The 20,512-nt window shown below is 56.6% G+C and overlaps 1 protein-coding gene across 1 annotated transcript; it reads left to right on the plus strand.

Moving 5' to 3' along the window:
* Positions 1-16,281, plus strand: LOC123373708 (atypical kinase COQ8A, mitochondrial-like). Its single transcript, XM_045022790.1, has 16 exons — positions 1-137; positions 1,977-2,039; positions 5,335-5,480; positions 6,126-6,410; positions 6,722-6,788; positions 8,381-8,458; positions 9,670-9,792; positions 10,077-10,162; positions 10,295-10,435; positions 10,934-11,015; positions 11,469-11,562; positions 11,912-12,053; positions 12,357-12,464; positions 13,337-13,402; positions 13,592-13,678; positions 14,713-16,281. Exons 3-16 carry the CDS (start codon positions 5,343-5,345, stop codon positions 14,989-14,991), a joined length of 1,776 nt encoding a protein of 591 aa, XP_044878725.1. The 5' UTR covers positions 1-137; positions 1,977-2,039; positions 5,335-5,342; the 3' UTR covers positions 14,992-16,281.
* The last annotated feature ends 4,231 nt before the right edge of the window (positions 16,282-20,512 follow it).

The raw sequence follows: 20,512 nt of genomic DNA on the forward strand, positions 1-20,512 counted from the left end.
TGCGGGCGGACAGAGACAGGCTGGGAACAAAAGCGCTCGAGCAGCAGCCGGGCCAGACTTCGGGCAGCGGGTCTAGCTCCTCCCGCCTCTGGATCCGACAGACTGAGACACCCGCCGCCCCTCTCGGGACCACGGAGGTAAAGAAACAACCTCTGGGTGCGGACAGGGGCGGGAATGGGGGGAGCGGGGCTCGCGAGGCTGGAGGGGGGATGCCCGGGCGGGAATGGGGGGAGCGGGGCTCGCGGGGCTGGAGGGGGGATGCCCGGGCGGGAATGGGGGGAGCGGGGCTGGAGGGGCTGGAGGGGGGATGCTCGGGCGGGAATGGGGGGAGCGGGGCTCGCAGGAAGTGGAGGGGGATGCTCTGGCTAGGTCTGGGGGAGCGAATCTGGCGGGGTGTGTGTCCTGGCTGGGGTGAGAGGATCGGGGCCGGAGGGGGGATGCTCGAGCGGGGTTGGGGGGAGCAGGGCTCTCGGGTGACTGGAGGGGGATGCCCAGGCTAGGTCTGGGGGAGCGAATCTGGCGGGGTGTGTGTTCTGGCTGGGGTGAGAGGATCGGGGCCGGAGGAGGGATGCCGGGCGGCGATGGGGCTGCAGGAGGGATGCCCGGGCAGGGATGGGGGAGCGGGGCTGAAGAGGGATGTCCAGGAGGGAATGGGTGGAGGGGGGATGCCCTGGCGGGAGAGGGGCTCGCAGGAGGTGGAGGGGGATGCGCAGGCTAGGTTGTGAGGAGCGAATCTGGCGCGGGGTGGGGGGGCGTGTTCTGGCTGGGGTGAGAGGATCGGGGCTGGAGGAGGGATGCCGGGCGGCGATGGGGCTGGAGGGGGGATGCCCGGGCAGGGATGGGGGAGCGGGGCTGGAGGGGGGATGCCCGGGCGGGAATGGGGGGAGCAGGGCTCGCAGGAGGTGGAGGGGGGTGCCCAGGCTAGGTTGGGGGCAGCGGGGCTGGCGGGGTGTGTGTGCTCCGGCTCGGGAGAGAGGGACGGGGCTGGAGGGGGGATGCTCGGACGGGGATGGGGGAGCGCGGCTGGAGGGGGGATGCTCGGGTGGGAGTGGAAGAGCGGTGCCTGGGTTGCCCCGGCTGGGACGGGAGGATCAGGGTTAGCAGCAGGGGGCGCCCGGGCTGAGATGGGGCGGGGTTTGCAGGGGATGCTCCTAAGGCATGAGCCCCGCCCCTCCCCCCCCGCTGGTGGGGCTGGCGCTGGGTGCCAGGGGACGTGGTAGTTGCCCATGCGAACCTACGTGCATTCCTGCACACAAGCCCCGGGCTTGTGCTGTTGCAACGCCTGGGCTGGGCTGGACTAGTAGGAGCGAGCAGGCTTTGTTGGCTGCAGCACTGGGAAGCGGGGAGGGCGCTGTGATGCACAGATCCCCAGCAGTGGGGTCTGAGGGAGGGGGGAAAGACAGGGCTACAAACAGAGGGGAGGGAATCTGAGCCAGTCATAGCCCTGGGATCCAGCCCTGTGCCCAAATTCTGTGCTGCATCCAAATTAAGCTAGTTCCTGGGGCCCAGACTAAACTGCCCTGACCCCTATATCCATAGCCTGGTCAGTTTCCTAACCCCATGGCTAGGGAGTGAGGGGCAGCAGCAATGGCCTCTGATTGCTGGCTAGGAGGGGGTCAGTTTGGGCTTATTGTAAACTGTAAGGGAAATAAGCGATACAATAAATTAATGACATGGGAATGATTGGGATGCAGGGCCTTTCCCTTGCAGGAGACACCAGCAGATCCAGCCCCTGACTGGGCCTTTGCCCTCTAAGCTAGTGGTTCTCATGAGGACCCCTAACAAATTTCAAATGGAGGTGCGGACCCCTTTGGAAATCTTAGTCTGTGGATCCCCGGGGACCATGGCTTGAAAACCACTGATCTAGGCCACCAGTTCAAATGCCCAGACTAAATAGGCCAGCAATCAACAAATATCTCATAACAGCAAGATCTCAACCCTGTAACTAACCTCACAAAGATGTTTATTTGTGGTAGCCCCTAGGAGCCCCAGTCATGGACCAGAGCCCCACTGTAAGGACATAAGAGCTGCTATACTAGGTGAGACCATGCTCCATCTTCAGTATCCTGTCTCCAGCAGTGCCCCATACCAGAGCTTGGCAGGTGGGGGTGTAAAGAATAGGCCAATTATAGTGTGATTCATCCCTGTCTTCCACTCCAGGCTTCTGTTAGTCAGAGGTTTAGAGTCTCCCCGAGCATGGGGTTACATCTCTCACCATCTTGGCTAATCCATTGACTGACCATGAACGTAGCCAGTTCTTTTTTGATCCCCTTTATACTTTTGGTCATCACAACATGCCATGGCAATGAGTTCCACAGATTAGTTGTGTGTTGTCTGAAAAAGTACTTCCTCTTGCTTGCATTGAACTTGCTGCCTGTTAATTTAATCGGGTGACCCCTGTTTTTTTTTGTATTGTGTGAAAGGGTCAATAACGCTTCGCTAGTCACTTTTTCCACACCATTCATTATTTTATAGACCTTAGTCATCTCTTTCTAAGCTGGACAGCCCGAATCTTTTTAATCTCTCCTTGCGTGAACCTGCTCCGTACCCTTGATCATCTTTGTTGCCCTTCTCTGAACCTTTTCCAGGTCCACAATATCCTTTCTGAGATGGGGCAACCAGAACTGGACATGGTATTCAAGGTGTGGGTGCACCATGGATTTATAGAATGGCTTTATCATATTATTTTTCTTATTTCCTATCCCTTTCCTAATAGTTCCTAGTATACTGTTAGTCTTTTTGACTGCTGCTGTACATTGAACAGAAGTTTTCAGACGACTATCCGCAGTGGCCCCAAGATCTCTTTCTTGGGTGGTAAGCTAAGGAAGCTTTCTTGTGCTAGACACAGTACAGACAAAAAGATGTCCCTGCCCAAAAGGGCTTCCAATCTAGCAGTGGAGCCCCAGTGCTGGAGAATTAAAGGTTTCTGGGATGGGGTAAGGTGGGAAATAGACTGTATGAACCTCCCCCCATCCCAATTTCCCTTGATAACCTCAAAAATTGTTTACATGGAAAGAATTTTACAAAGCAAATTTACATGGAGCTCTGTGTGTTTTCCCTAGATTGATAGATTTTAAGGCCAGGTGGCACCTTTCATTCCTCTTAGCACAGACACTGAAAACCGATCTGTCAATTTCCACTTCTGATTATGGAGTCAGTTTCTAGTCCATTTCACCCTCTGGGTCTCAGGTCCCAGCTCAGTGCTGCAATGTTTGATTACAAATACCTCAAGGCCAGGAAGGGATTTTGCTTTGCTTTGTTTTGAAATAAAAATGATCCCCACTGGAATTTTAAAAATTCCCAACCCCTTTCAGTTGGTCTCAGGTTTTGTGTAGAGCCAAATTTGACTTTACAGCAAACTCTCTAAAATCAGAATGGACAAAATCCTAAACTGTTTTGTATAGTATTGTTGTGCACTGTTAAACACATGCCATGTTCCGTTCCAGAGGTGGCTGCATTTCAGCACTGGGTGGGGGATCTCTGTATAAATAGCTGACGCGATCCCAGCCCAGAGATGGCTGCGTCTGAGCAATGGGCGAGAGATCCTTGTTTAAATAGCCCCTGTGCCCCACCCCAGAGCTGGCCGCATTTCAGTGCCGAGTGAGCAATCTCTGTGCAACATCACGGTTAATAATACCTAGCTCTTATATAGCACTTTTCATCTTTAGTTCTCAAAGCACTTTACAAAGGAGGTCAGTATCATTAGTTGTATTTTGCAGGTGGGGAAAACTGAGGTACAGGGAGGTAAATGACTTGCCCAAAGTTACCCAGCAGGCCAGTGACTTGAGCTGGGAATAGATGAACTCAAGAGTCCTGGCTCCCAGCCACCCCTTCTCTATCTATTAGACCCCACACTCTTCCCAGAGCTAGGAATAGAACCCAGGAGTCCTGACTTCTAGTCCCCCATTGCTCTGATGAGTAGTTACCTTCTGCCTGCCTATATGCCCTGGAGAAAAATTCAATAGCAAGCTCGTGTGACTTCTCCAAAACTGGATGTGGGGGTGGTGGGGAATTGAACCCCGGGTGCCCTGTACTTTGCTTCCGGGTTGTATTCCTGACTCTGGGAGGAGAGTCGGTTCCAATGATTAGAGCCGTTGGGAGTCCGGACTCCTGGCTTCATCCATTGTCTGTTCCTCCTCTCTGCTCCATGCCTTGTGCTCTGTGGGTGTCCCCGAGCTGAGGGAACAAATGAGTGGAGGGTCACAGGGTGAGACAGGGTTTGCATGCCCCCCAGCCCCCTGGCCCCCAGCACGTTTCAAACGTGCGCCTGCCTGATGGGACTGGGTGACTCAGAGGAGCAGCAGAGCCTTTTTCCTGACCACAGCTGCGTCTTCCAATGCAGAGGAAAGGTGCTGACTCAGCAGCCTCTGGGGACATGCTCTGTCTGGGGGTGCTCCAAGTCAGGGGGCTGCAGCAGAGAGAGCTGCCCCTCCCCACAAAGCCACCATGCTACCCATAACAATGGGTCTCCTGTGGTCAGAGCTGGGTGTCAGGATTCCTGAGTTCTGGCCCTGGCTCTGGGATGGCAACGTGAATGCTTCAGAGGGAGGGGTTGGTCATCTAGGGGAGTGAGTGGGCTAAGGGTTAACATGGCTCCAGGGCAGTGGCCAGCCAGCCAGGGGCACCCAGATGGGGCTAGGCCTCTTTGCTGGGGTACACTGGCTGCCCTGCACGTAGCCTTATGCTAATGGATTAGCAGTGTCTGTGGCCTGGGGCGCAATGGCTAAGATCGACTGGCAGCTGTCCATGCTGCCTCCTCTGCAGGTCCCCAGGGGATTAGCAGCAGGGTTAACCCCAGAACTGTCTGTGGGAGGAGGGCTGTAGGGCAGGGTGGAGTATCTGGAGGCAGGATGCCAGCCTCACTGTCTAGCCTTTTAAGGGCTACACAAGATCAATTGGTGAGGGGGCTCTCCTGCACCCCTGCTACTTCAGAGGGGCTGTAGTGATTAGAGTGGGGGAGCTGGGATTCAGGACTCCTGGGTTCAATGTCCAGTTCTGGGCAGGGAGTGGGAGTCAGTACTCCTTGATTCTTTTGCTGGCTCTGGAGCAAAGTGTATTAGGCTGGTGACCCAGTGAGGATTTGTACAGTAAGTAATCCTGGATAATTTAATATTAGATTTTGTAATATTTATTAACAGAACCCCAGAATCCTGACTCCCTGTGCTCTAACCACTAGCCCACCCTGCCTGTACACTCTGGGATCACCCCAGGTCATTCCTTCACATGCTGGGTGTCTGTGTTCCATCGGTGGGTTCAGGACATGTCTCTGGCCAGGGCTGTGTGTGTCTCTGTGCTGCAAGCTCCCTTGAGCTTTTAGTGGTTCCCTCTCTGCAGAGCCCTCCATGGCTGAGATCATGATGAAGAAGGGGCTCCCCCTGGCTGGCCGGACCCTGGGGGAGTTCCCAGTATCCCCTCTTCGCTTTGTGTCAGCATCGGGGGGCCGCCAGAGGAAACTGGACCGCTTCAGGAGAGAAGACAAGGTACAAATGGGTCTGGCCAGAAGATTAGATTAGAAGATTAGAATCATAGCAATGTAGGGCTGGAAGGAATCTTGAGGGGTCATTAAGTCCAGCCCCCTGTGCTGAGGCAGGGCCAAGTAAACCCAGAGCATCCCTGACAGGTGTTTGTCCAACCTATTCTTAAAACCCTCCCATGACGGGGATTCCACAGCCTCCCCTGGAGTTTAACTACCCTTAGAAAGTTTTTCCTAATATCTTTTAACCTAAATCTCCCTTGCTGCAGATTAAGCCCATTACTTTGTGTCCTGCCTCCAGTGGACACAGAACAGTTGATCCCCGTACTCTTTATAACAGCCCTTTACATATTTGAAGTCTGTTATCATGTCCGATTCTCTGACGGGAGTGTGCGTATTGGGAATGGGATACGGGGCCTTTCCCTTCTAGGGGGTGCCAGCTCCAATCTGGCCCCAGGATGGGACGACTGGATGACCCAAGGGGGCTAGGAATGGTGCCTGGGGCCTTTCTTCTCTAGGGGACACCGTTGCTGATCTGGCTATAGGGTGGGAGGACAGGCTGGTTTGTGGGGGGGAGGAGACTGGGACAAGGGGTACCAGACAGTATCCCAGGCCCCACCCATAAAGGGGTGATATTTCTCCCCTTTCCCAGACTTGCAGCTCTGACGGGACCATTACGTCTGGTGTTATCCCAAAATCCTTTGCCAGCCCCAGACCTGCTCGCCCAGGGTGCTGGTCTCCTGTGCTGGGGCAAGGGGCTGGCTCTCTGCTCTGGACACCACAGCTGGACCACGTCCTGTCCCTCTTCATGGTCCGCTCCATGGGCCCCTGGCGCTTGTACCATCACAACTCTCCTGCAGTGGGCAGGCTGACAGCTGAAGATGTGCAAAAGGCCAGAGACACCAAGGTGCCACCCATCCGGCCCTACAGACATATGGTAAGGGGGTGGGTCTAGTGGTTAGGGCAGGGGTCTGGGAATCAGGGTAGCTGGGCTCTAGTCTCAATTCAGGGAGGGGAGGAATGTAGTGGTTAGAGCAGGGAGTCAGGACTCCTGGGTTCTGTCCTCAGCTGTGGGAGAAGAGTGGGGTCTAGTGAGTTAGAGCAGTGGGGCTGGGAGACAGGACTCCTGGGTTTTATTTGTGTCTGTGACCAGGCAGTGGGTAGAAGTACACAGGGCTTTCTGCTCCCATGCTGCCCTGGGGTGAGGCAGGCGTTGTCTGGGAGAGTCACCCCTGCTCTGTTTTGCAGCTCAGTGACAAATCCTGTGAGCGGAAGGTCCCCGCGACTCGGCTCGGCAGGCTGGCCAGCTTTGGGGGTAAGAAGCTGTAACGATGCTGGTTCTGGCAGGACCCAACTGAGAGTGCCAATTCAGGACAAATTGCTTAAAACGGGGCAGTTACAGCCCAAGGCTGGGGTTTTTCCACCTCTAAGGCAAACCAAACCAGCCAGACAAAGAGGACTTTGGTCTCACCCCACTGGCTAACTACAAGTCACACAAGCAATTCCCTTAGACACTCCAGTTTCCCAGTATCACCACCAGTGCCACTCGTCATGGGGATGAATGGTTATGAAAACCAACACCCCAGTAAAAGAAAAAAAGTTCTCTCGATCCCAAAGAACCAAGCCCCAGACCCAGGTCAATATACAGATCAGATCTTACCCACAAATCACGCTGTTGCCAATCCTTCAGAATCTAAAATCTAAAGGTTTATTCATAAAAGGAAAAAGATATAGATGAGAGTTAGAATTGGTTAAATGGAATCAATTACCTACAGTAATGACAAAGTTCTTGGTTCAGGCTTGTAGCAGTGATGAAATAAACTGCAGGTTTAAATCAAGTCTCTGGAGTACACCCACAGCTGGGATGGGTCATCAGTTCTTTGTGTAAAGCTTCCGTTTGTAGCAAAGTCCCTCCAGAGGTATGAAGCAGGATTGAAGACCAGATGGAGATGAGGCATCAGCCTTTTATAGTCTTTTCCCAGTATAAGAACACCTCTTTGTTCTTACTGTGGAAAATTACAGCAAAATGGAGTCTGGAGTCACATGGGCCAGTCCCTGCATTTTGCTGAGTTATAAGGCATATCTGCCTTCTCTCAATGAGTCAGTTGTGTAGCTGATGGTCCTTAATGGGCCATCAAGCAGGCTAGGCAGAGCTAACACCAACTTGTTTGGAATGTCACCCAGAAGCATAGCATGAGTTTGAAGTACAGACAGTACAGAGCCAATATTAATAACTTCAACTACAAAAATGATACACACATATAGACACCATAATTATAACCAGCAAACCATAACCTTGTCTTAGACACCTCATTTGACCCCCTTTATACAAGATTCGGTGCCACTACAGGACTTTGGTTGCAACCATGTTCTGTATGGTCCCAGATTATGTCAATAACGTCACAGAAGCATCCAGTGCATGGCCTGATAAGAGACGGTCTTCCCTGCACAAGGGCCCCAGCTGACCCAGGGGATGGGACATGGGGCATTTCCCCTCTAGGGGGTCCCAGCTTCAATCTTCAATCTTGTCAGAGGGGCCCAGCATTGAACAGGTCATGGAGGCTGAGTTGGCGGGGGATGGGTCCCTGTGGGGTCAGGAGAGGCAGCTCAGCAGGGGGCGCTGTGTTGTGTATAGCACTAGTCCTGCTGCACCCGGTGTGGACGGACACACACATAGGCTGGCAAGCTGCTCTCCAGGGCAGCAGGAGACAGTGGGTCAGGAAGGAAAGTGTTCCCAGGGGCCGTGTCAGCAGCTCCATGGGGTTTAAGGGGTGACTTGTTGGATGCTTTGTGGGGTGGGTGGCTCTGGAGGTCAGTGTGAGGGTGGCTTGGTACCCCCCTCCCCCGGTGGAGCAGTGAAGTAGGGCTGGGTGGCCTGGTGTGTTATTCCTCCACTCTCTCCCCTAGGCTTAGCTGTGAGCGTCGGGATTGGGGTCCTGGTGGAAGCTGCCAAGAAATCCTTCCAAGCAGAAACAGTTGTGAAAGGTGAGTGAAGGACACTGGTGGCAGCCCACTCACACACTTGGACAGGCACAATCAGAATCTCCCTCGCACGCTCAGACACACTGGTGGTCAGGTATGGACACAATCAGAATCCTTCTCACACATTCAGATATGGTCCTGGTCAGGTACAGACATAACTGAAATCCCTCTCGCACACTCAGACACTCCTGTGGTCAGGTACAGACACAATTGGAATCCCCCTTGCACGCTCATTCACATGTACACATGTGGACATACGTGCTCTGGTGAATACACCTGGGCCGTTTTACACTAACTCACCCCCAACAGTAGCAGTGTTGGAAGCTGCCTTGGGGGCAGGGGCTCAATGCACAAGTAATCATGCTTGGGCACCTGCGTGCGTAGAATCTCACACTCCCTGGCTCACATGCACACTCAATGTCTTGCACTATTGGACACCCATCTCCATGGTGCACTGAGGCTGCCTGGAGACCCCTGCCCTGTGTGTAAGCAATGGGAGTGGGGCACATCTTTCCTGTGACCTCATTGTCTCCTGTGGGGATTGGGGGAGAAAAGCGGGTCACAACCGAAGGGCTTGAACCTGTGGCTTGGGATGAAGGGCAGGGCGCCAGCGGGGCCAAACGGCCGGTGTGATTCTAGCGCCAGGGGGAGCAGGGGATTTGGATGTGGCCACTGGGCAGGGCAGGGCCCCTTGCCAGCAGGACTTTTCAGTGGTGTGGGGGGCAGGGGCAGTACTAGCGCTGGCTGATTGGAAAGGATTCATGGGCGGGGGTGAACAAATCGTTTTGTTTGGGCTTCAGAGCCTCTGGAAACGATTTGTCACTGGTAATGGAAGGACGTGTTAGATCAAAAAGTCGCTTCAAGTTGCAAAATTGCAATGTTTTGTTTCAGAGCTGGCCCAGCCGGCCCCTGCAATTTCTCCTGAATTGTGCTGAAAGATTGAAAAATGTCTTTAAATGAAAAGAGTGGCAAAATCCACAGGCCTTTGGGAGAGGTTTGGGGGTTGTGGAATTGCCGTTTGTCGGTGAAGTAACGGGTGGGGTGAAAAGGATGAGCCAGCTCCAGTAAGCAACACCCCTCCCTCCCCACCAAAAGGGGTACTTGGCTGCCAGATCTGTGATGCTGTGGTTGACAGACTGTTGGGGGGGGTCTCCACAGAGGTTATGAGGGGTTAGCTCTGACCTCACCACTCTTTTGTTCTCCCCCACCCCCAGGTGAGCCATCACCCTCGAGCTCAGGTGTCCTCCTGTCTGAAGCCAATGCAGAGCGGATCGTCCGGACCCTGTGCAAGGTGCGGGGCGCAGCCCTGAAACTCGGCCAGATGCTGAGCATCCAAGGTGAGGAGGCAGGAGGATTGGGAGGGGAGCAGCCAACACCCCCAAATTCAGGGCAGGATCATTCCCTATAGCCTATTTGCCAGGGCTCCCTAGCACTGAACTCCACTGCATCCCCCAGGTGTGGGGCTTGCTGTGGGGACAGTTCCCCAGCCAGACCCCCCTTCGCTCTGCCCAGTGTCACCCTACTGCTCCTTCCCTGCAGCCTGGCATCATGGGGAGTGGCATCCCCAATGTCACATCCCCCCCAACACAGCCACTGATGCTCCCCCGCTTTGTACCCCCAGATGACGCTCTTATTAACCCTTCACTCCAGAAGATCTTTGAGAGGGTCAGGCACAGCGCTGACTTCATGCCCACTAAGCAAATGATGGTGAGTGGAGTCTGGGAGGGGACAGACTTGGAAGGTGGGAGGTCTGGGGGGGCATCGGAAGGTGGGCGGGGGCCAAACCTGAGGTGTGGGGGTAGTTGGCACTGACCCTGCTGTTCTCCCTTCTCCATGCAGGGGGTGCTGAACAGCGAGCTGGGCCCAGACTGGCGCAGGCAGCTGGCCTGGTTCGAGGAGCGCCCCTTCGCTGCTGCTTCCATTGGGCAGGTGCATCTGGCGCAGCTGCTGGATGGGCGCAATGTGGCCATGAAGATCCAGGTATCAGCAGGGCTCAGGCGAGCCCAGATCCCCCTGCAGGCAACCCGAACTCCCCGCAAGCAGAGCAGCGGCCATGTGGAGGCTGGTCTTCTTGCGTCACTGGTGGCAGCCATTAGAGGCCGCTTCCCCTGGAGCACTGGGCGAAGGTGGCCATGTTGGAAGCCAGTCCCCCTGGTGCACTGGTGGCCATGTTGGAAGCTGGTTTCCTGGGGCACTGCCTGGCAGTGATTTCACCCCATCCAATTGGCTGCCATGTCTCAGTCTGGCCCTCTGTGGCTGATGCCTGTTTGCCCAAGGGGCTGATGGGAAAGGTCTTGGCATCTGTATGATTGGACTGAAGGAGCTTCCCTCACCCACCTGCCAGTGGCTGCATTTAACCTCCCACTCTGGCTCCTTTGAGGACCTCGATACCCCCGTGTGCCCCCTTTGGTTCATGACATCTGTGCCATGGGCAGGCCCTGTGGCCGCTGGGTCTGACCCCGTTTCCCTTTCCCCCAGTACCCAGGCATCGCCCAGAGCATCAACAGTGACGTCCGGAACCTCATCTCCCTACTGAGTCTGAGCAACGCGCTGCCTGAAGGTACCAGGTCCCAGGCCCAAGGGCCACATTCCCCCTGAGTGCTACCACGCCTTGCCCCCTCCTGGTCCCAAGAGAACCCAAGCCCTCCTAGGCCTTCCCCCAAGAGTTGGGACCCTGGTGTCCTGGCCAAATCCCAACTCTTCTAATGACATTCTGCAAGCATGGGGTGTGGGGGGACGGGGCTGGGAGCCAGGACTCCTGGGTTCCATCCCCAGCTCTGGGAGGGGAGTGGGATCTAGTGGGTTAGAGCAACAGAGGCTGGCAGTCGGGACTCCTGCGTTTCAAGCTTGACCATATGTGGCTTTGGGCAAGACCTCTTCCCTCTGGGAGCCTCAGTTTCCCTGTCTCTGGAATGGGGATAGTGACAGAGGGTGTGACTCACTCTGGGCTCCCAGGTGCTGGGCTGAGGTGGGCGCTGGCACTGACGTCCCTTCCTTGCCCACTTCCCCGCAGGGCTTTTCCCTGAACATGCCATTGAGGTGATGAGCCGTGAGCTGGCCTTGGAGTGCGACTACAAGCGGGAGGCTGCCTGTGCCACGAGATTTCAGTAAGTGCCCATGTCAGTGTCACATCCACACTTGCCCAGTCGCCCAGGAGATGGTACAGTCAGCCATTCTGGCACACTTGCCTGGGGGCTGGGTTTGTCAGCCACAGTGGCACAATCACCTGGAAGAGTGGTACAGTTGGCCACTCTGGCACAGTTGCCTGGGAGATGGTACACTTGGCCCAACCACCTGGTAAAGGGATGGTACAGGCAGCTGCTCTGGCACGGTCACCATGGGGATGGTACAGGCAACCACTCAGGCACAGTCCCCCATTGTGTGTGTGTGTTGGCGGGGTTAGGCTGGTACAGAGCCCACACTGACACAGCCTCTCCTGTTACGTTCCCCTCACAGGCAGCTGTTGCAGGGCGACCCAGTGTTCTATGTGCCGTCGGTGATCAGTGAGCTGAGCACCCAGCGGGTGCTGACCACGGAGTTGGTTCCCGGCTTCCCCCTCGACCAGGCCCAGGGACTGCACCAGGAGACACGCAACAGGGTGAGGCATGCACACGGGATCCCATGCGCTTGGACACACTCCTAGTCTCTCTCTCACCCCCTCTTGGGATCCCCCCATTGGATGCCCTCTGCTCACGCCTGCCTCAGGATCCTGAGCCCGCAGACCCCGTTCCATGCCTGACCCTTTTCCCCTTAACTCTGGGACATGGAGCCAGTGCTGCTGCTATCGGAGAGGGGCAGTTTCCAGCCTGATCCTAGTGGGGTAGGGGGCCTGTCATGGGGAGGAGCAGAGCAGGGCTGGGGGCCATTGTGTTCAGCGCTGGGCTCTCTCTCGCCCCCACAGATCTGCTCCAGTATCCTGGATCTGTGCGTGCGGGAGCTCTTCCACTTCCGCTACATGCAAACTGACCCCAACTGGTCCAACTTCTTCTATGATCCACACAGCGGCAAGGTACGGACACCCCCCATTGCCCTCCATATCAGAGCCAGCCAGGAGCGACCCCTTTCCCTGAAGGGGGGGACCCTCTACAGCCCCGCCATGTTGGAGCCAGCCAGCCACGACCCCCTTCCCTAGGGTGACCAGATGTCCCGATTTTATAGGGACAGTCCCCATGTTTGGGGCTTTTTTTATATGGGCTCCTGTTAACCCTCCCCCCCCCCACCACCACCACCCCTGTCCCGATCTTTCACACTTGCTGTCTGGTCACCCTCCCCTTCCCTGAATGGGGGAGCCCCCTACTGTCCTGTGTTGCTGCAACCCTCTTCCCGGCATAGGGAGAGACCCACCACCCCACACATCTGCCCCCTCCCCACTGCACCTCTGTCTTTCCATGTCACAGCCTGCCAGCTGTGCCCCCTCCCCAATATGGGGGGATTCCCCCCTGCATCCTGTCTCCCTTCTACAAGCAGTGATCTACTACCCCCACTCCACATGTCCCCGCACTATGTCCCTGCCCCCCCAGCCTGCCAACTGTGCCTGAATGGGCTGAGGCCCACTCTGCATGGCTGACGCCCCCACTCCCTCCCTACCATCAGATCCCCTCCCCCAGCTGCACCCCTCACTATGAACCCCTCAACCATGTCCTACCACCCCGCCACGTGTCTAGACCATGTACTCCACCCCAATCATGCAGGAGATATGGTGCAGATGCTCAGCGCCAACCTGCCCCACAAATGTAACACGTCCCATGGTACTGTCCCTACGGCATAGTTTGGGGGCCTCCCCCTGACCACGGGCAGCTGCACTCCCCTCCCCTCACAGCCCATCCCAGACCTGGGGTTCCCCGCTGATTCTGACCCGCTCTTCCCTGTGTTGGACACCAGGTGGCGCTGCTGGATTTCGGAGCCACCCGCAGCTTTGACAAGGCCTTTACGGATCAGTACATTGAGGTGAGACTACTACTGTCCAGCAGGGGGTGCTGCAGGGAGGAAGGCAGGAGCTCTGGCTGCTGGGGGAGCTCCTGGCTGCTCCCGCCCTGGTCTCTCCCAGCAGAGGGCGCTGTAGGGAGCGGGGCAGGAGTGTTTTGAGCCCTGTGCCCATCTCACAAGGCCTCTGGGCTGCTCTGCTAATGGTTCCAGATCATTAAGGCTGCGGCTGAGGGCGACCGGGCTGGGGTACTGCAGGGATCCATTGCGCTTCAGTTCCTCACAGGCTATGAGACTCAGGTGAGACCCTTGGGCCCCTCCCTGGCCACAGCATGGGGGTTGGGGGGCCAGAGCCCAGATGATGGGGGACAGAACCCTGCTCCCCCAGCCATCTCCATGTCTCCAACCTCTGCCCAACTTCCCTGGCTCTCCTAGCCAGTTCCCTGCACCTACTCCTGCCTGCCTATGTGCTCCCCTTGGTCACCTCTGTGCTCCCGGGTCCTGCCCAGGGCCGCCCAGAGGGGGGGGGGCAAGAGGGGCAATTTGCCCCAGGCCCCGAGCCCCACAGGGGCCCCCACGAGAGTTTTTCGGGGCCCCTGGAGCGGGGTCCCTCACTCGCTCCGGGGGGCCTGGAAAACTCTTGCGGGGCTGGGCCCCGGGAGCTTCTTCGCTCCCGGTCTTCGCCGGCGGGGGGTCCTTCTGCTCCGGGGCGGAAGGACCCCCCGCTGGCGAATTACTGCCAAAGACGGAGCGGGACCCGCCGCCGAAGTTCAGCCCGGTCTTCGGCGGTAATTCGGCGGCGGGGGGCCCTTCCGTTCCGGGACCCGCCGCCGAATTACCGCCGAAGACCGGGCTGCGCTTCGGCGGCGGGTCCTGCTTCGGCGGTAATTTGGCGGCGGGGGGTCCCCGCCGCGGGTCTTCGGGGCACTTCGGCGGCGGGTCCCGGAACGGAAGGGCCCCCCGCCGCCGAAGACCCCAGGCCCCCGGAATCCTCTGGGCGGCCCTGGTCCTGCCAACCTCCCCATACCTCTGACCCTCAGCTCCCTCTGTCTCCCCTGCTACCTGACCCCACCCTATGTCTCCCAGGCCCTGCTCACTGCCTCAGTCCCTCTATGCCCCCCACCCTGTACTGTAACCCCCTCCATGCCCGCCTCAGTCCCGTCCACCATGTTTCCCTCCAGTCCCTGCCCACCCGCTCAGCCCTCTCTGTGCCCCTCAGGTCCTCTCACACTACTATGGCCCCTCATGTCCCCCAAGCTCCCAGCCTACCCCCCCATGCCCCTCCTGCCCCCAGGCATGCTGCCCTGGGCCTGTCCTATGCTCCTCTCCCCCAGGCAATGAAGGATGCCCATGTAGACGCCGTGATGATCCTGGGCGAGGCCTTTGCTTCTGATGGCCCCTTCGACTTTGGGGCCCAGAACACGACGCACCGGATCCACGCCCTCCTGCCCATCATGCTGCAACACCGCCTGACACCACCCCCCGAAGAAACCTACTCTCTCCACCGCAAGATGGCCGGTTCCTTCCTCATCTGTGCCCGGCTTGGTGCCCGCATCCCCTGCCGGCCCATCTTCCGCCAGGCCTACGCCCGCTACTGGGGCCGGGAGGGCTGAGACTGCAGAATGTGGGTGGCGTCCTGGTAGGGTGGGGGGCCCCAGCAGACATTTTGGGGTGTGGCACCCACAGGGGGGTCCTGGGAGCTTACGGATGCCATCGTGGAGAGTACATTGGGAGCCCCTGCGCCTTTGAATGATTGGAGTTTCAAGGAACCTTTCTGGGCTGGGCTAAAGGGATTTTTGAGGGAAACTTCATGAAATGATGGGAATTTCAAGGGAGCCCTCAGGTTCGTGACAGTTTCAAGGGGGCTCTCAGAGACTGGAGAATTTCAAAGGGGCCCTCATAGAAGGACGGGACTGGGAATTTCAAAGGACCCTTATGGGTAGGTTTCAGGTGAGTTTTGAGGGAACCCTCGTAGAATGAGAGGTGTTTCGAAGGAGCCCTCATGGAATGAGAGGAGTTTCAAGGGAGCCCCCAGGGATGTGAGAGTTTCAAGGGTCCTTTATTAGGAAGTCTTGTGTGAGTTTCAAGGGAGCTCTTACAGGATGATGAGATTTTTGAGGAAACCCTTAAGACAGGGAACGCCAAGCAGAGGGAGCCGGGAAGGGGGTGATTGGGTAATTGTCATGGACTTGAGGAAAGCTGTGGGGGTTCCCCTTTCCCACCCTGGTCATGCTGGTGAATTCTACACAGGTGAGCCCAAGGCCTGTTGCCCACTGTAACCCCTCCCCCCACCGTGAGCCTGCCCTCCATCCTCTGCACCCAACTGGGATCCCCCACCCAGAAACAGGCCCTGCGGCTCCATGGGGAACCCTCCACTTCCTGCTGGCATCAGAGGCGGAGCAAAGGAGTTGATGTCATGACACTCCCACAGCAGGGGAGAGACCACATCCGTCTCCCCATCTGCACGTATCTCCCCAGCCAGTGTAGCCCATTGCATTGTGGTGTATGCCTGTTTTCCCCTAGGGCCAGCACCCGGCATTACAGCCCATGCACACTACAGGGTGCGTGCACGTGTCCTCACCCAGAGCCTGCGCCAGGCATTACAGCCCATGCACTTTACTGTATGGATATCTTCCTCTAGGGGCAGCACCAGGCTGGGTGTTTGTGCATGTGTGCATTTCCAAGTAGGGGCTGAGACAGGCGTTGCAGCCCATGTACATTGCAGTGTGTGTATGTCTCCCCCTAGAGGCAGAGCCAGGCATTGTAGTCTAGGCACATTGCAGTGTGTGTGTCTCCCCCTAGGTGTAACTCTAGGTAATGCAGCACATGTGCATTGCAGTCTGGGTATCTTCCCAAAGAGGTAACTCTGAGGATTGTAATCCAAATGCAGCAACCAACATATCCCCAATAAAAAGAATGAAATGCTGAACGGGTGTGTTTCTGTGTGTGTGTGGCAAAGCCGTTGGGGGTGGGCAATGAATGGGACTTCACAATGGTGTCAAGAAAAGCTCCTGCCCAACAGCCCAGTGTGAGTGGCTCCCTGAACTGATTAAAGGCATGTCTCCCCCTGCAAAATGGGGAGGGGAAATTAGACCCGTGGATTCAAGGATGCACTTTGGCTATTACGGGGCCTTTTCTGATAGCCAAGTCTGGGAGATGCAGGTGGGGCAGGCTCTTCTGCTCTGCTTCCAATTGCTGCATGGGCCGAGCTATAGGTGGAGTGACCCCTGCTGGCCAAAGATTAATAGCAGAAGAGAGTCAATTCCAAGCACAGGGGAGACTTGTGCCCCAAAGGTGGGCAGTGGACCTATCCTAAGGGCAAAATGGGTTAGGCCGCAGCGGTTTTCAAAGTGTGGGTTGGGACCCCAAAGAGGGTTGCAATCCCATTTTAATGGGGTCACCAGGGCCGGGCCAGCGTTAGACTTGCTGGGGACATGAAGCCTGAGCTCTACCCCCACCCAGAGTTGTGGGGCTCTGTCTCCGCCCCCTCCCCCAGGGTCATGTAGTAATTTTGTTGCCAGAACCGCTGGGCTAGGATATGGAGCTGAGGGGCTATGTCTCTACGTTGCACTACTTGCAGTTAGCCTGTGGGGGGAGAGTGGCTCAGCCCCTTCCATTCATGTACCTTTGTTCCTGGTGGCAGGAGAAGGGGATGGAGCACTAGGGTACAAGGAATAAACTCCCAATCCCTCCCCTCAGCCACATGGGGAAGATCAAGGACAGGGCTCCTGCCATCTGACCACTAAGTGGCACCCTCATCCCTTTGGCTGATTCAGCCACCTTTGGGATGGGGTGCAGGGGCTGTTTATACCAGGAACTCTCCCCTGGTGCTGAGATGCAGCCACCTCTGGGGTGGGGTGGGGAATTGTTTAACAATGCTGCCCAATAGCTTAATGCAGAAGAATCCTGTATCTCACTGAAACAGCAGGGGGCATTTAGGGAGGGAGCATAGAGTGTCCCTGAATTAGTATTTGCCCCGGACACATGACATACAAGATCATTGATAATAATAGGAGATATACCTATCTCCTAGAACTGGAAAGGACCTTGAAAGGTCATCGAGTCCAGCCCCCTGCCTTCACTAGCAGGACCAAGTACTGTTTTTTGCCCCAGATCCCTAAGTGGCCCCCTCAAGGATTGAACTCACAACCCTGGGTTTAACAGGCCAATGCTCAAACCACTGAGAGGTGGCCAGAGCTGAATTTCACTTTGAGGCAGGGCCCTGGAGGGTTAAAGGACTGTATAGTTCCCACTATAGCCAAGGGCTCTGATCCCCAGGACTCTGGCTGCGAGGGTCTCCTCTTCCTAGGAAGTCCTGCGGGAGGCATTGGGAAGAAACCCTTTGTCTAGCAGAGACACCCCTCTCTTGGCCGAGCTGCGCTCACTCCAGCGACCTACATTTAAGAGCAAAATGCTGAGCGACGAACATAACTGACCATTTGGAAAGGAGGACACATGGAAAGTCAGGGCATCTATACATCCACACATCCATTGCTGTCCACTTCCCTCTCCATCCATCCCTGCACTCATCTATCTATCGGTCTGTATCCACACCAGCCGGCCAGACACATACCCTACAGCCAACCATCCCCTCCCCCCACCTACACCTCTCTCTCTCTCTCTCTCTGACTGTACACCTCTCTCTCTGACTGAGGTTCTTTCCAACACGCCCTGACTCTCAGTGCAGGGCTGAGGTTTGTGGCATAGGCCGGGATTCCTGGAAACTGATTCCCTTTGGGATGGGCTCATCACGCACTTTCCCCGCCCTGCCCCATTGTATCTCCAGGAAGTGGGGAGCTCACATGCACACACACACGCACACACTCCCCGCTCTGCCCTTGGCCCTGACACGCCACTCAAACCGAAAGTTCTCTCCCCTGCACCCCTGGGACCCGCCCTGCAGGCCAGTGAACTGCCTGGCTGCTTTCTGGAGATAAGGTGAGGGAAGGATCCCAGCCTGGGCCTCCCCACTGTCTGGGGCACATCCCAGAGACATGGTGGGGGCCCCAACTCCCCTGTGTAGGGTCAGAGCTGCAGGTGCCAGGGCAGGGGAGCCAAGAGTCAGTATCTGTGTAGTGCCCACACAGGGGTGTGTGAGTGCCCAGGGGTGTGTGAGCCCCTCTAGGGAGAGGAGGTTTGCACACATCCTGGGCTTGGGGAGGGGCTCTTCAATCATGATTCAGGGTGGTGGGATTTGGGTCCAGATGTTATTCTCAGAATGACTCCCAGCCCCCACCCACCTGTCCTAACCACTAGACCCCCACTCCCTTCCCAGAGCTGGGGATAGAACCCAGGAGTCCTAGTTCCTTCTGGGGTGTGTCCCTTGCCCCCTGAGCACGCCCCCGGCACAGGAGTGTTTATCTTTAACCTTTGCCAAGCACTATCTCTGAGCTTAATTGCCCCTCTAAGCATGGGAGGGGGAGGGAGCAGCACTTGCTTCCTTTGCCCGGTCTCTGACCCACCCCCAGATAAGAGGGTTGATGGGAATGGGGATATAACGATTAATCCTGGAGTTCTTACAGGGGTCAAAGCCAATGCAGGAGGAGGGCTGGGTGGGTTAGAGCTGGGGGCGCTGGGAGCCAGGACTCCTGGGCCCTATCCCAATGGTTCTCAAACTTCTGTCCTGGTGACCCCTTTCACACAGCAAGCCTCTGAGTGCGACCCCCCCACCCAAATTAAAAACACTTTTTTACATATTTAACACCATTATAAATGCTGAAGGCAAAGTGGGGTTTGGGGTAGAGGCTGACAGCTCGTGACCCCCAATGTAATAACCTCACGACCCCCTGGGGGGTCCCGACCCCCAGTATGAGAACTCCTGCTCTATCCCCAGCTCTGGGAGGGAAGGGGGGAATCTAGCAGGTGAAAGTGAGGGGGGCTGGGAGTCAGGTCACCTGGGTTCTCGCCCCAGCTCTGAGAGGGCAGTGGGGGCTGGGGTTAGAACCAAGAGGTCACGGACTGAGCTAATATTTTGACATTTAGCCCCCAGATGGGGTCCTACCAGGGCAGGCCAAATTTGGCCTTTGACTCCTCCAGGGCGGGCTGTTGGGACAGCCCCTCCTTGCTGTGGGGGAGGAGGGCTGGGCTGTGGCTGCCTGTACTTTGAATCCCGAGGTGCTTATCAAATATTTACAGCCAGGCTAATCATTAACTTCCTGGTGCTTTATGGGCCTGGCCTCCTGGTGAAAAGCTAGCCCAGCCCTGCCCGGCCCATCAGTCCCTCCAGCCCTGGCATGGTACGGGCGGGCGGGGGCGCAGCGAAGGGGAGACAGACAGACAGACAGACCCTAGGGAGATGCCCAGGTAAGACCCTTTCCAAGTTTTTTTTTCAATCCACCTGGTACCCTCCTCCATTTCTCTGAACCCAGCATTGATCTTTTAACCCCTTCGTTTCCAGGCAGGTTGATGTGCCTGCAGGGGCAGGGCAAGAGTCTCACCTGCCATGTTTTTTCCCTGACACGCTTGGAAGGACTCAGGGGCCATCTCCGTGGCACCCTGGAAGGTGCCCTTGAATGCTTTACCTGGCATGGAGATGCAGGCACCCATGGGCTGGGGCGCAGGGGCTGTTTACTACAGGGGTCTTTACTCAGCAGTGAGATGCACCTGCCTCTGCGGAGGGGTGTGGAGGTTGCTCATACAAGGATCCCTTGCCTGGCACTGAGATGCAGCCACCTCTAGGGTGGGGTACGGCTGCTGTTTAACAGCACACAGCAACACAACAATTTGGGATGGGCAGTGAAGGGGAATCTGGTCTCTCATTGACATGGCATGGGGGATAGAGGAAGGCCGGATGGAATCAGCCCAGCTGGGATGTGCCCATCACCAAGTCCTAGTGTAAAGTAGCTTGGGATCTCAACAAGCCACACAGGCTTCAGAGCGCTTGGCCTTCTGATGTCATTGCAACCCCCCAGTGCCACAGCAATAGGAAGGGACAGAGGCCCACGCTGGAGTCAGGACTCTCCTAGGTGTCTGAACAGGAAGTAGATATGGCTTTTCAGTCTGCTATTCTGAGAGTCAGGACTCCTGGGTTCTGTCCCTGAATTAGAGAGAAGAGGGGTCTAGGGGTTGTTGGGCATCAAGACTCCTTGGTTCCAGCCCTAGCCCTGGGAGGGGAGTGGGGTCTTGGGGTCAGAG

Source organism: Mauremys mutica, chromosome 7 (assembly GCF_020497125.1).
Source record: "Mauremys mutica isolate MM-2020 ecotype Southern chromosome 7, ASM2049712v1, whole genome shotgun sequence".
NCBI classification, from domain to species: Eukaryota; Metazoa; Chordata; order Testudines; family Geoemydidae; genus Mauremys; species Mauremys mutica.